The 16,606-nt window shown below is 33.9% G+C and overlaps 1 protein-coding gene across 2 annotated transcripts in view; it reads left to right on the top strand.

The window, feature by feature from the left end:
* PPFIA2 (PTPRF interacting protein alpha 2) overlaps positions 1-16,606 on the top strand; it is a 500,781-nt gene that overhangs the window by 362,893 nt on the left and 121,282 nt on the right. For both annotated transcript variants that reach the window (XM_056114449.1, XM_056114448.1), the window contains one exon: positions 16,087-16,308. In XM_056114449.1, the coding sequence (XP_055970424.1) occupies positions 16,087-16,308 (222 nt within the window). The remainder of the gene's footprint in view (positions 1-16,086; positions 16,309-16,606) is intronic.

The raw sequence follows: 16,606 nt of genomic DNA, 5'->3' as shown, positions 1-16,606 counted from the left end.
TCCTTCACTGCTGGTGGCAATGCCAACTGGTTCAGCCCTTTTGGAAAACAGTATGGACAATTCTCCAAAAATTAGAAGTTGAGCTCCCATTAGACCCAGCAGTACCACTCCTGGAAATATATCCCAGAGAGGCAAAACAGTATAGTCGAAGTGACATCTGCACTTGTTTGTTCATTGCAGCACTCTTTACAGTAGCAAGAATCTGGAAAAAACCTGAGTGCCCAAGAACAGATGACTGGTTAAAGAAACTTTGGTACATCTACACAATGGAGTACTATACAAGTGAAAATTTACATACTACATGGAAAGTATCATGTTAAGCGAAATGACTCAGAAAGAGAGAGATAGACATAGAAAGATTGCATTCATCTAGGGAACATAAAGTAACAAAATAGGAGACTAACACCCAAAAGTGGCTGAGATTAGTACCAGGAATTTTGCTTCATGGCTTGGAGGCCAGCCACACGTGCTAGGGGAAAAGGGAGCTCAGATAGAGAAGGGAGCACCAAATAAAGGGATTTGGAAGGATCCTCCCAGGATGGGAGTAGCATGCTGAAAGTAGACTTTAGACTAAACATGATTGCCACTCAATGCCTCTTTTGCAAATGACAACACCCAAAAGGAGAGAGAGAACAAAAGGGAATGCCCTGCCACAGAGGCAGGATGGAATGGGAGGGATGGGGGGTGGGAGGGATACTGGGACCCGTGGCAGTGGCAAATGGGCACTAGTGGAGGGATGGGTACTTGATCATTGTATAATTGAAATCCAAGCACAAAAAATGGTAAGTCTACAACTGTACCTTATAGTTTTTCACTAATAAAAATTAAAAAATAAATAAATAAATAAATAAATAAATAATATGTTTTATTCTTGGAGGTCACAATATAGTACTTAATCACATTTATCAGTATGGTTATTTAACATTAATATATTAGATTTCATAGAAATTTGAGTCGGAGAGATATTATACCAGGTAAGGGACTTACCTTGAAGGGGACCAACTCTGAGTTCACACCCTGATATCATACATGGTCTCCTAAGCACTGCTAGGAGAGTTAACTGAGTGGACAGCCAGAAGTAAGCTTTCAGCACTACCAGGACTGCCCCATCCCCCCCGAAATAAATATATATAACTTCCGAAAATCTGGACTTTAGTGTTAGTGCTACAAATTTATTACCGTTAACTGTGATTCTGAGCATAATCAGATTGTTTCAGATTTGTAATCTCCCAATTAGAAGTTTTCACAAGAATAAGATACTTCACTTCTTATGGTAGTCAAATTTCACTGGGGATATTTTTAATCATTTTTATTTTTAACTTTAAACACATACCTACTTCTTTTAAAAAGTCAGTTTTTATGAAAAACTGCGTGTGTGTGTGTATTTGTGTGTGTGTGTGTGTGTGTGTGTGTGTGTGTGTGTGTGTGTGAGCACACGTGTGCCTAATACAGTGGTTCTCAGAACTTAATCCTGGCTCTTCTTACTCCTGGTAGTGTTGAGAGACCATTTACAGTGTGAGAATCAAAATAGGGTCACCCCACACTGAAGGCCAGTGCCTGAATTTTTGTGCTTTCCAACTGAATCATTGATCTTTCACTTGGTTCATTTCTTCTATCTACATGACTAAGTCTTTACATATATATATATATATATATATAATTTTATGATCTCATCAAAATAGAGATCATTATACTATATTTATGCTATTTAACTTGAAAACAAAGAGATCCACTTAATTTAGCTAAAAATATATCTGGTAGCACATTCTTGCACCTACTCTTATTCTGTCTAAATTATCCAAGTATGCCTAAAATGGTCAGTGAGTCAGTTCTTTTAAATGTTTTGTGGAAAGGGAACTGGAAAAAATGTGGCAAGGTATAGAACATTTGCTTTTTATGTTTTATTTTTGTCACCACGTCATCACGCTTAACTGCCAGTGATAGTTTTTTTTGTTTGATTGTTTGTTTGTTTTGTTAACCACACCTTCCACCATAGTGCCAATTTCTTTCCACCATTGTTCCAGGATCTTAGCCTCACCATTTATCTTCTCACTTCACCATCCCCAACCCACTCACCACAACTCATCATCCTAGTGAACTCTGTTCTAACAATCAGTTATTGGTTTTTGTTGCTTTTGACCACTTGTTGCTTCCTTCTTTCTTTGTTTTTAATAGCCCACCTATAAGAGACATTGTTTGATTTATGTCTCTCTTCTTCTGCTAACTTCACTCCAAATGATACCCTTAAATTTACTGCATATAGTAGAAAATTGCATAAGTCAATCTTTTCTTATAGCTGAGTAGTATTACATGATGTATATATACTAGAGATTCTTTATACAGACACCTGGTTTTGGACACGAGTTATCGAGTTATTTCCAGCTTTTTTTTTTATTAGTAAAACACCATGAGGTACAGTTACAGATTTACAAACTTTTGTGCTTGGTTTTCAGTTATATGATGATCAAGTACCCATCCCTCCACCAGTGCCCATCCTCCACCACCACGGGTCCCAGCATCCCTCCCACACTTCGTCCCCCCCATCCCACCCTGCCTCTGTTACAGTGCATTCCCTTTTGTTCTCTCTCTCTCTCCTTTTGGGTCCTGTGGTTTGTAAGAGAGGCATTGAGTGGCAATCATGTTTCGCCTATAGTAGTGCTACAATGAATATAAGATCACAAATGTCTTTTTTTTTTTTTACTTTTTGGGTCACATCCGGCAATGCTCAGGGCTGAGTCCTGGCTCTGCACTGAAGAATAATCCCTGGCGGTGCTCAGGAGACCCTATGGGATGCTTGGGATCGAACCCGGGTAGGCCACGTGCAAGGCAAACGCCCTACCCATTGTGCTGTCGCTCCAGCCCCAGAATCACAAATGTCTTTTCAAAATAGAGATTTGGGGATGTTTGGATAGATGCCAAAAAACTAGAGTTGTTGGGTCTTAAGGAAGCTCAATTTCTCATTTTTTAATTTGCCCATATTGTTTTCCAAAATGGCTGGACTGGATAACATTTCCACCGAGAGTAGGTTAGTGTAACATTTTCTCACATACAAGACAACACTAGCTATTTTCATTCTTTATTTTGAGCACTAGTCTTAATGGGGTCTGGTATCATCTTGTTTTTTTTTTATTAGTGAAACATCATGAGGTACAGTTGCAGACTTACAAATTTTTGTGCTTGGGTCTCAACCATACAATGATCAAATACCCGTCCCTCCACCAGTGCCCATTTCCCACCACCACGGATCCCAGTATCCCTCCCCCCCCAATCCCACCCAGCCTCTGTGGCAGGGCATTCCCTTTTGTTCTTTCTCCCTTATTGGGTGTTGTGGTTTGCAAAAGAGGCAATGAGTGACAATTATGTTTGGTCTATAGTCTACTCTCAGCATGCTTCTCCCATCCTGGGAGGATCCTCCCAACACCTTTATTTGGTGTTCCCTTCTCTATCTGAGCTCCCCTTTTCCCCAGCATGTGTGGTTGGCATTTCTCTGATGATCAGATACAGTTTCAGTCACACAGATACACAGTTAAAGGGACCATTAACTATCAATAACAAACCTGCTCTGGGTATTCTACCAGAAGTAGAAGACTTAGGAAGATTCTCCTAAGAAAGCATCTCTTCAATAAGGATCCCCCTTCTCCAAGTTGGCAGCTTAGGTTAACACTTCTGTTTCCAACACATGGAGATGAATAAGCAAGAAAGGTTTTCAGACTGAACTACAGCACAGACTGTAGGTTAACCACCACTGACAATTGATATTAGCCTTAGGTCCCACATCATATCCCTAATACTCTAATGATTGGTTCTTCTTTCAGACTGTTGGTTTTCTTACAGCTTTATGTCAGTAGGAGAATTTGAAAACTTTTTTGTTTTCAAGAATTTATTGGCTTTTGAATAGAGATAACATTGATTTTTTTTCTTTTTTTGTCACACCCAGCTTTTGCACAGGGGTTACTCCTGACTCATGCACTCAGGAATTACCCCTGGCGGTGCTCAGGGGACCATATGGGATGCTGGGAACCAAACCCGGGTCGACCACGTGCAAGGAAAACTCCCTACACGCTGTGCTATCACTCCAGCCCCAACACTGATTTTTTTAAAAAAATAAAATGAGTGTTTTGGAACTTTACAAGAGATAGGAAAGGGCTTATACTTTCTATCCTCAGCTTTGTGTCAATTATCAAAAATAGTCTCCAGTTTTAGCCCTGGCACATTATATTGTTCCCTGAGTATCAACAAGAGTTTATTCTGGTGCACAGAGTCAGGGATAATCCCTGAGCACCACTAAGTGTTGAGCAAAAAAAATCAATAATTTGGCCAAGAATTTTTTTTAACATAGTTTACGTAGTAACTTGGTTATTCAGATGTTCATACTAACAAGCACTATAATTATTTAAAGATATTAAATATATGTATCCATAACCCTCCCTTTGTCTAGTGGGAACAAGTTCACATGTTTATTCAAATCCCCTACACATTCTAATGTGGAATTAATTTTAATTTAATTGGTGTGGAATGTAGACATCAATTCTGTTTTGTTCCATGCTCTAGATGGGATTGGGTTATAAATAGATAGGTTTTATTTCAAAACTAGATTTAGTTTAATATAACACTTGTGAATTCTTCATTGTAGTGTTTTTGGGAAACTACAAACTTTAGTTATTTGGCAGGAACAATATTTGAGTGCCACATAACAATATGGAGATTAACAGAATATTTCCACAAGTTTAAAAAAAGTCATGATCTTGAAGCTATGTATTATCCAGTAATTAAAGTTTTATTTTCTTTAATAATTTTGTTAGTTGCTTTATCTGGTCTTTTCTTTTCCACATTATATTAACCTCAGGCAGTATACTTTATATTCTGAGCATCCAACCTAATATTTGTTGTATGTTAAAGGGTAATTTGATACTAGTTTTGGTGGTTGAATTAATGGATAAATGAAAAAATGAACTAATGAAAAATAATTGACAAGATACAAAGAAGGGGGAAAAAGAACAGATGAGTAATAGTTCCAGAAGTGAAAAACATGACACTTCAAAATAGAAAATCTGGGTTCAAATCTTAGTACCTATTAGTGATATGAGCAAAGTACTAATACTCAATGCTTATACTCTATGCTTTTCAGTGTTCCATAGTTATAGTGATTAAAGAGTTTTATATACTTGCTTCAGTAATTAACATATAATCAAAACTAAACATATGTTGGACAAGCAAATAGACAAAAAGAACAAAAAAATTAGTAACTCATCCTTAAAGGTATGCAATTTTGTAGCTACATGTTTTAGGACAAATAAGAAATAGATAGCCATTATTTGTCATTACTCGAATAATCTTATCTAATTTCTAGATCTAGGGGAAATTCAAATTTCACTGTACTAAGTGGTACACAACAGTTTTTTGGGGGCAGATAAGACATATTTGCCAAGATATAAATTGGCAAAACTCTTTCAGAGTCCCTCCTAAAATTATGAGCAATCTAAGATTTGTGCATAGTCTCAAGGTAGACTTTATTTGAATATGGTATCCCTGATTCATTTGATCACTCTGTGTGAACATTTCTTTAAACCTAATTAATGCTTTACTGATGTTTCTAAAATTTAAAATAAAATTTCATCTCTAAATTTTGCATATTCTTATTGTTTTTATGCCTCTAAGTACAAATTGCTTGCTACATTTTCTGTTCCATAGAATGGAATGTACTTTATGGCTTTCCTATTTTATAGTTTATTCCTATACCTCCTTCAATTTATTAATAATAGACCCCTTATGTTAATTATTACCATTTTTAGTGTACTGCTCTGTTTAGAAAATCAATAATTAATTTCTAACTAGAACGTTCATGGTATCACTTTTTAAATTGGAAAGAAATTGTTTAATATTTACAATGTAAAGGCTGATGTATTTGTGTGATCTGAATTTAATTAATGATAGTAAAACTTTCTAATTGGTACTCTTTGACCTTATTCTTTTTCTATTTTCTCTAAAAAGATTAATAAACCATGAGATGTTGAATATATAAAATAAAAATATGCATATGAAATTCCTTAGAAGAGATGTAGGCATGAAAAATACGGGAAGAGCAGTATCAAAAAAGTCAAAATCAATTATATAAGTATAATCATAATAAAGATTAAGTTATTACATTATCATACCCTAATGATTACAATTAAAATATGGTATTGCATATTTGAAAGTAGATATTAATGCTCTTACAGCCAATAAAAACTTACTTTTTAGGGGCTGGAGAGATAGCACAGTGGGTAGGGCGTTTGCCTTGCATGCGGCCGACCCGGGTTCAATTCCCAGCATCCCATATGGTCCCCTGAGCACTGTCAGGAGTAACTCCTGAGTGTAGAGCCAGGAGTAACCCCTGTGCATTGCCGGGTGTGACCCAAAAAGCAAAAAAAAAAAAAAACCTTACTTTTTAAATCAATGCTCACACATTAATCAAAAACCTTAAGTAACTATACTGATAATTACATCACCACATATTCCTGTATTATGTTTTATGTATTAGCTTTGTACAATATTATGTATCAATTAAATCTTAATAAATCTAAGTAAAAAGACCAAATCTCAAGCACAGTACCTCTTCAAAGGAGAAGTAAAAGGCCAAGAAAATATCCCTTCTGCATAGACAGCATCTTTGTGATTTATAAGAATATTCAATTAAAATAACTTTAAAATCCCCTGAAATATTTTATCAGAATGTGTATCCAAGGGATTAGTTAATTATTAAATTTTATTAGAATAGAAACTTAAAAAAAGGTAAAGGCCCTCCCGTTGATCGTCGATTTGCTCGAGCGGGCCCAGTAACGTCTCCGTTGGAGACTTTGTTGTTACTGTGTCTGGCATATCGAATACTCTCGGTAGCTTGCCAGGCTCTGCGAGAGGGGCGGAGGAATCGAACTCGGGTCGGCCATGTTGGCCGCTTGTAAGGCGAACGCCCTACCCGCTGTGCTATCGCTCCAGCCCCAGAAACTTAAATTTCCTCATGTCTGTAATTTTGGCAGCATTAAATTTCCTCATGTCTGTAATTTTGGCAGCATTAAATTTCCTCATGTCTGTAATTTTGGCAGCATTATTTCATCACTAAAATGTAAAATATCATTCATTATTATGTTTAATATATCACATATTTGCAAATAGAAGAGTAGTATATGCTCAAAATGAATAATAGCTATTCAATAAAAGACAAAAATGGTCACACTAATTTTACTGTACAGGATTTAAAAAATAACATAGTAGTTTTGAGTCTGAAGTAAGTCTAGAGCAGGATGATAATGCTAATAAATAATTTTCTTAAAGATAATCAAGTGTGAAAGGAGACATAATTATATTGTTTACCAAGTAGAAAATTGACGACTATGTTTAAATTAATAATCTCACTTTATTAGAAGTTGGTATACTCATTGTAGTAAAACTTCTGGGGCTTTACCCTATTCACTTAGTCTTAGGTTATATTTTTCTACCATATTGCTTACATTAACATACATATATAATAATGTTTCCCTTAGTTTCCTTTGTATTTTTTAATAATGAAGTATTTTTTAGATAAAACTATTAACATTAGGGAAGTAAAAGATTAATTTGTCTTTTATATTAGATTTAATTAAAATATTTTCATAATATTAATGCAAGAAAGCATGAATATATTATATGTTTTATCACATTTTGAATATTTATTTTAAAAAACTGATAGGAGTTACTAATGGGCTATATGCACACACACCAATTCAATAAACTTATTTTTATGGAATATGCTATTTGTGTTAGAAAAGATACAGAATAATTAAAACATTTGTGAGGTCAAGTCCAGACTTCATTCAGGAAACTTGTGATACACCAAAAAAGTAAACATATAATTATATCTTCTGAAATTTTAATCTAACAAGCTGGAGATTAACCAACAATAAACTATACTAAGTAAATTATCCTGTTTAAAAGAAACCTATTGATGAAATAAAAAGATACAAAAGCACAAAAAATACTAAGGAACCTAGGAGAAAATTGGATTGGGGAAAGTTTGCACATTCTAATATGGAATGGCCTCATTAAAATAGCTTAGGTAGTAGCTGTTTTCGTTATTAGCCAAGAACATTCCATGTTGCATAAAGAATTAACAACAAAGATGTAACATGAAATATAGGTTGAGTTGCTCCAGGAACAGAGACATTAGTGTAGCTAACAGGAAGATTCATTTACCAACACCAGGTGGTTATTTGCATAAAGAACAGCAAAAAAATAAATAAATTACAAAAATGCAATAATACCAGGGGCTGGAGCGATAGCACAGCAGGGAGGATGTTTGCCTTGTATGCAGCTGACCCAGGTTCAATTTCCAGCATCCCATGTGGTCCCACAAACACCGCCAGTAGTGATTCCTGAGTGCAGAACCAGCAGTAATCCCCGAGCATCGCCGGGTGTGACCCAAACAGAAAAAAAATGCAATAATACCAACCAGCAGAAATAGGAGGCCAAAGACCTCGTCCTACTATATCTTCTAGGAGTTTGGAGTCTCCAAAGAGGATTGATTGAACAAACAAGGCACCCCTTGCCACATGAAGAGGTTGTGAAAATGGATTCAGATCCAATAAGTTGCAAAGGTAATACAAACTTTTTTTAATGAACTGTCACTCCTTTGCTCATAGCTTTCCTATGCTTCCCATGATCCCCAGAGTAAGAATCAGGGTCCTAGAATGATCACAATAAACCACATCATCTGACCATTTACATACCCTCCCCATCATACTATTATAGTTAACTCCATTGTAGCTTTAATGCTTCCTTTAAAGTTTTGCATTTTTGGCTAGATATGACTATAGGATGTCATGTTGAGCAAAATAATTTAGAGAGAGTAGGAAAAATGCCAATTATGTCACTTATATATGGCATATAAATAAACAAAGCAAGGGACTGGATAGTATCTGTGAAAATAAACTGGATTTTGACTCAAAGAAATTATAAAACATTGATGAAGAGGGATGCTAGAGAGTGATAGCAGGAATGGAACCATAAGTGACATAAGCACAAAAGCTGGACAAAAACATTGCATAGGTTTTAAGGCATTTGCCTTACAATGCAGCCAACTCTGGATTGATCCCTGAAACCACCTGTTGTCATTTGAGCACTGTAAGGATCACTTCTAAGAGCAGAGCCAAAAGTAACTCCTGAACTCTTCAGGACAAAGCCCACAACCTGTCAATAAACAAAGGAAGTGACATAAGAACTATAGTGGAGGAGTCTGGTCAGTTGATCGTGGTGGAGATATAATAACTTGTTTATCAAAAGCATGGACATTAACACTATAGGCAACCATCTTACCTCAACAATAAAAAAGTAAATAATAAACTTGATATTGGGACCTGAAAATCTCAAATTATTACAGACTCAAAAATATTTTGGTTAACAATGAGATCATTAGAAAAACCATTTAATTTAAAAGGAAGATGGAAAGAAAACCTCAAATCTATTCATGTCTCCCAAACGTTAATCTTCCTATGTCAGAGGGAAAAATGTTCTACTGACAGAAGAAAAGCAGCATCTGCAGTATTCGCCAGGCTAGGAATTTTCTCCAGAGAACAGAGGCAGGGAAGTGACATTTACGTTGCCCTTGTATATTCTAGGTGAAGATTCATTTCCTCTCCAAGGCATTTGTGGTGGTGAGGGGGCAGATACACTGAAAACATGATTGCATACTGAAGATGCCAAATGATACATACACAATTAAGTAATGCAACGAATTTCACTTCACCCTACAATAGGTTTCTCCTAATAAGAAGAATATGTGGCTAAGAAGTGACTTACATCTAATTTTATATAAAGGAATGGTCCAGGTCTAGGACACTGATTCAGCAGTCCTAGAGAAGAGATAATCAGAATAACTGTTTCCCAAACAGATGGTGTCAGTGGAAGTCATAAAAATTGGATAGATTCAAATATATTCCAAAGGTAAAGTTAGTGAGTTTTCCAAATAGTCTAGATAGGAAATGGTAAAAAGGAAAGGCTTCAAGGATGACTGTTTTTAACCTGAGAAACAGAAGGATGGTATTTTTACCAATTGAGATATAAATACTGGAGAGTAAACTGATTGTAGGAGGGTCCCAGAAATTTAGTTTAGAAAACTCTTAGTTTGATTGGAATATCTAATTGATACCCAACTAGGAACATTGAGTCACAATTGAATTAATAAGAATTCAGTCCTTGATGATTCAAAAAATATTTTTTAATATTTTGTAAAACTTAAAATAATGCATAGATGAAAGATTGGTGTACAGAAAAAATTATGACTACATATATGTGTATATATACATAAATATAGGTTGCTTAAATAGGAAACAAATATAAAATAGGTAACATGGCATTGGTTAAAGAACTCTCTTATAGAATGCCATGTGAGACCATCCCTAAGCAGACTATCTTAGTATTTTTAATGACAGTACAATGATTATCCCACATGTGATCTTACCCAGTGTTAAAATTTTTCATTTAAATTAGGATTACTATGAACATATATGACCACATTCATGCAAGATCCTACTCCTGACATCATTGTTTTTGTATGTAATGTTATTTCAGATTTTGTTTATCAAACCCCACTTCAGTTTTTATCCCATTTTAACACCAAATCTGGTTTTCTTGCAGAAGATTTATTCTCTATAATGAAGTTATTTATTATTCATTCTTTAGATTGAAATCAAACATCTTAGAGCATAGTTTAGTCTGTAATTTCTATTCATGTCATGTTCACTCCATTCAAAGCTTATAAACACCATCACAAAAGTCATTGCTATAATGTATAGGTCCAGGTCACTATTATTCTTCACCTAGATTATTATGAAATGCTTTTGATTTATCTATTTAATTGTACTTTTAAGTCTGACAGTATTGATATGAAAAGATAGAATTTTAGATTGAAAACGTGAGATTATGTACTTCTCTACTCAATACCTTTCATACCAAATCCAAAATCTTACAATAATCTCAAGAATCCCATTATTTCAGAAACATATATCATCTAACATCTATACCTACTCTCACTTTCCTGCTACAACAGACCCCATCCTTTTTTCTACGGATACATTGTAATTCATAAAAGACTCTTGTTATCTCCAAATCTTTGACTTTTCTTTTAGCTCTCAGATAAATGCATGACTTACATACTCCATTTCAGCCTAAGATCAATGTTTTCTTTACATATGGAATTTAATCTGTATAAGCTTGCCCTAAGAATGCATGTGACTACTTATACTTAACATTATTTTTGTTTGGCTGAAATTCAAATTTAATTTGCTTTCCTATATTTTATCTGCAAACTTGAGCTATGAATGAAAGAGAAGAAGAAACTGAATCTAAGCAAAGAAACAGTGTAATTATTACAATTAGTTGAGAAAGACTTTACGTACTTTATAAGAATCATAGAGATTGCTGGGTAATTGCCACAAAATTTTACTTGTTACATCCTGGATAGCACAGTGGGAAGGGCATTTGCCTTGCACACAGTCCACCCAGGTCCGATTCCTCTGTCCCTCTCATAGAGCCCGGCAAGCTACCGAAAGTATCCTGCCCGCACGACAGAGCCTGGCAAGCTCCCCATGGCATATTCAATATGCTAAAAACAGTAACAACAAGTCTCACAATGGAGATGTTACCGGTGCCCTCTCCAGCAAATCGATGAACAACAGGAGGACAGTGCTACAGTGCTAAATCCTGGTTGAAAAGCTTTTACTAGTTCTTTTATTTCATTTTGTAAATAATGTTAATTCTCTTTTACATTAAAAGTTAAAGTCATCTTACTCTGTGCTGCCTCACTTTTTACATTTCATAGCCAGTCATTTTCTCATTGCACATTTCTTTTTATTTTTGTTTAAGAAAAAGACATATTGTTTTATGAGTTCTTTGTTTAATAAAATGATAAACTCATAATTACCCATACAGAGAATGTATCCCCAGCTTTGTTTGGTTTACCTTCCTTGATTAACTACTTTTGCCTATGATTTACGTGAAAAATACTAACTTTGAAAGGCCTAAATTAAAGACTGTCACAAATACTTTCTTTTCTCTGGTTCTCTAACATAAATATGTAAGCCAACGATTGTATATAACATTCCATTACAATGCTTGATAGTTGTTTATTTATATGTTGCTTTACTCCTCAGTGGCAGTTTCTCTCATGTCAGGAATAGAGCATCACATTAAGGAAAATCCTCAAACCTGATGTCTCCCATCTGCCACCTAGTAGGAACTCAAGAAATGTTTGTTAAATTAAAAATGCATACAGTTTACAAATCAGCATATCAAGCGCTATTGAGTTTAAAAACTAGTAATTTAAATACATAATCTTCAGATTGAAAAAAATGTAAATTTCCATAACCTTGCATTAGAAGTTCCAGAAGAAGTTCCCCAAGGAAAGAAGCTGGTAAATCATACTGCATTACAATTTAAAAACACATGTATTTCAAATGCTTAATGCATCACAAAATAAGATAACCACACAGAGAAGACTTATTTTCAAACTCATATATATATATATATATATATATATATATATATAAAGGACTTATATTCAAAGATATGTAAGGATTTCCTGTAATAAAGTAGTGAAAGACACCCAGTTAATAAATGAATGCGCTGTAGCACTTCCCTCCCATTGTTCATCAATTTGCTTGAGTGGGCACCAGTAACGTCTCCCTTGTGAGACTTGTTTCTGTGTTTGGCATAACATTGTGAATACATTTCAAAAATTAAGAAGAAAAGCAGTAAGTTCAACAAATAAGGGCAGTAAAAATAAAATAAATATTTCCTATTCTGTGATTCTATTCATGCAAAAGGTAGCAGTATTCACAAATCAATAGTGGCAGAAAGCAAATTATTAGCTGCTGAGGGCTGGAATTGTGAGTTGTAAGAAATTGCTAAATGGCTAATAGATTTCTATATGGGATGGTGAAATATTCTCATACTGATAATTGTACAAGTCTTTAAGACTAGAAAACACTATTAATAACTATTCTTTAAATAGATGAATTTGGTATGTAAATTTCTCAGTAATGCTGTTTAAAATAAACACTGGGTTTCTTGGTAATTTAGTCATCTTTTACTTATGAAGAAGTGTCAAAATTTAAAAGTAAATCTGGATAATAGCAACCTCGATAAGGATTATAAATTCTTTTTTGAAGATGCAAAGTAACAGTTTTTAAATTATCTCTCTACTCAGAAATTAAAAAGCATTTATTAATTGCACCATAAAATAAAATGAAGGTGATTTGAATGATTAACTATTAAACATTTTGTTTATAGTCACTTAAAGCATTTGAGTTTGAAAATTTTTAAATATTAGATTTTATAGTTTAAAGAGTATGCAGTGCACAGTTGTTTTTTCAAAGAATTTAGGTGGTTAATATTTTTAAATGTTTTGGATGACTGTTCATATTTAGTAAAATTTCTCTTATGTTGAACCCATATAAAACTGTACAATTTTTAACAAAATTTTAATGTACTGTAGGTGCACAGAATTGGAAAAATCATTTTTCTAATTAGAAATTTTACATTGTTCAGTTGAAGTATTTGTCAAATATGTGTATATGTATATTCATATATACAAATTTATATACTATTAGTACCTACACCACACATTTATATAATTTAATTTGATTTTATTCTAATTAAAGTGGTAAATGACCAATATGCTAAACTGGATTTCAAAATTATGCATTTGTTTCACATCAGTCCTGTGTCATTCTCTGAATCTTGCTTACTCCAAGTCTATTTAGCATTCTAAAGCACTAATTAATTTTTAAATTAAGTACAACCATTTTGAATCAAAACTTTGTTTTCTGGACATTTTTAATTTTTAAGAAATATACTGTTCAGTTCATTAGAGCTCATAGTATTAAGAATTGAAGATATAACAAATCTTAAGTATACTAGTTGCTTGAGTAAAAGATATTTGACATTCTGACAAGACTCTAAAACATTATGGTAATGTATACCAGACTTTAGTTATTGTGAATTTGAATAAAACTGACTAGCAGTGGGTCATAGCTTATTCTCTAAATAAGTTTCTAGTTACTGTATCATAAACAGATTTTACTATAATAAAATTGACTTTTCATAGGTCAGTACACAGTGTTATACTATATGAAAATCACTGAAGTGAATATTGTGCCCAGAAAACTGTCATCTATCTTTTCTTTGTTAGCTCACAATAGTACAGCCCTACATTGTATGCAGTATCAAATCTCCCTATATATGGATGCAACTTTGCAAAACTAGTTCATGTCCATTAGGAGCAATTTCTGGGAGTTCTCAGTCCTAAACAGCAATCACAGCAGTGATTTAAGACTGGAGGGAGATTTGGTAATCCTCTACAACTTTGTTACGTAGCATCCCTTTATTAGAAGTCCAGTACTGGTTATACAATAGTTTTGTGATATCTTCAAACTGTTGGACTCTAGCTCCAGCTGATATTTTAAGATACTATTTTAAAACAAGTTTTTCTCTTCTTTTTACATTTACATTTGCTCAGATGTCTTTCATGTTTCAGATTATTGGTCCTATTAATACTCCTTTCCTTTTATCAGTTTTCCCATGACCTCTTTTTTATCAGTATAAGTATTTTAGTGACTCTTTCTTCTCTACTGCTTTTAACCAACAGTCAGTTTTACTTTACCATGACATTTATATTCCTAAAAATCACAAGATGTATTATTACACCAGACAATTTACAGGATTGTGGCCAGATGAATAATACAGTGTGTATGGTACTTGCCCTGAATGCTACCAACCAAGTTTCAATTCCTAACACACTGCCAAGAGTGATCCATGAGCACAGAGCCAAGAGTAAGTCATTAGCACCACTGGTGTCACCCCAATACCAAATAATAAAGCAAAAAATCATGGGATTAATGTGTTGGGAAAAGGAGTGGAAGTACACAAAATCACAGTATCAATATTAGAAAAAGAAAAAACGTAGTGGTAAAAAAAAAGTGGCAGCTTTGCTTTATGCTTGCTGAGTGGTTGAGAATTATAAAATTATAGATACAGAAGTGTCATGCAGGAATTTAGGTGCTTGCATTGCATATTGTCAAACCCAGTTCTTTTGGTCCCAATTAACATCTGAAGCTAATCTCAAATCTATTCCAGAAATAGCTCTGAGGAACACTGGATGTGATCTACCCTCACCCAAATTGGAAAGTTACTATAAACAAACCTTGAAAAATTATAATTTACTCATGAAATAGGAGTCAAAAGACAATGCTCATAAGTATCACAAAATGGTGGAAGGAGGTATATTTGAAATAAGACATTAGGGATAAAGACAATAAATAAAATCACACATAAGAAACCATAAAATATCTGTTATGGGTTCACCACAAAACTTCTCCAGTACAATTATGCTGTATAGGATGTGCCTCTGAATACATGAGTCTCCCTGTTTTCTAGACAATCTCTTCAAAGAAAGGAAAAACCTGCTCACAGTACTGAACCCTTTCTACCTCTTCCTGTGGATTACGCATATTTGTGGCTTTCATGTTGCTAGCTATATAGAAATCAAGACTTTTTTGTGTTGAGCTTTTGTTCTGGGTAGGTCAGATTCACAGCAGGAATAGCCTTCTTTGAAAGAAAAATATTGTGTAAGTACTTTCTCTTGTGTCACTGAAAGTATATCTTGCAAATGCATAAAAGGATCTTAAGTAAAATGAAAATATTTGTTTATGCATTTTAATTTTAATAATAATACACTCATTATGTAAATACCACAGTTCTTATTCATGAAATATTTATATGCTTGTAATATATAATTAGCTGCATTCATTAAATGTTTAATATATAACTGTTTTTCACTACCATATGTGTATATGGGTGTATGTCAAGTGTATGTTAATCTGTTTGAAAATTGCATGTATATTTGTATTTTTAGGAAAATAAGTTTTTACATAAGTATTCTTCTAAAACTTTTCTTTTGAAATATTTTTGAGTTTTTCTGCTCAAGTGAAACCCGCATTGGTTTTATTTCTAACTTCATGAATTTGAATTTAAAATGAAATAAATTTTAACTGATATTTCTCTTCTCTCTTTCTATAGCGTTTGTCCAATGGTTCTATAGACTCAACTGATGAAACCAGTCAAATAGTTGAGCTCCAAGAATTGCTTGAAAAACAAAACTATGAAATGGCCCAAATGAAAGAACGATTAGCAGCCCTTTCATCCCGAGTGGGAGAGGTGGAACAGGAAGCAGAAACAGCCAGAAAGGATCTCATTAAAACAGAAGAAATGAACACGAAATATCAAAGGGACATTAGGGAGGTATGTAATTCACAATAATTTTAGTTTTTGCTTCCTGAACGTTGCTTCTGAGATGTTTTCCATAATTTTCCCTAATAGCACGTATTCTTTACATCTTCTCAAAATGCCGTAATTTAGGATGCATTATATTACTTAAAAATGTCTTCACAAAAGCAAAAAATAAATTTAATTTTATCAACCCTCTATACAGTACAGAAAAAATTTTGGTATCATATCTGAGTTAACATCAGGATGTTCAATAATTTTATTAATATTTAAAAGAAGCTGTTAATTCTAAATCATTATAGGTATGATGATG

This window comes from Sorex fumeus, unplaced genomic scaffold, assembly GCF_029834395.1.
Source record: "Sorex fumeus unplaced genomic scaffold, SorFum_2.1 ptg000003l, whole genome shotgun sequence".
Taxonomy (NCBI): domain Eukaryota; kingdom Metazoa; phylum Chordata; class Mammalia; order Eulipotyphla; family Soricidae; genus Sorex; species Sorex fumeus.
Note: the sequence above shows the minus strand (reverse complement) of the source record. Positions and strands in the feature narration are given on the sequence as shown.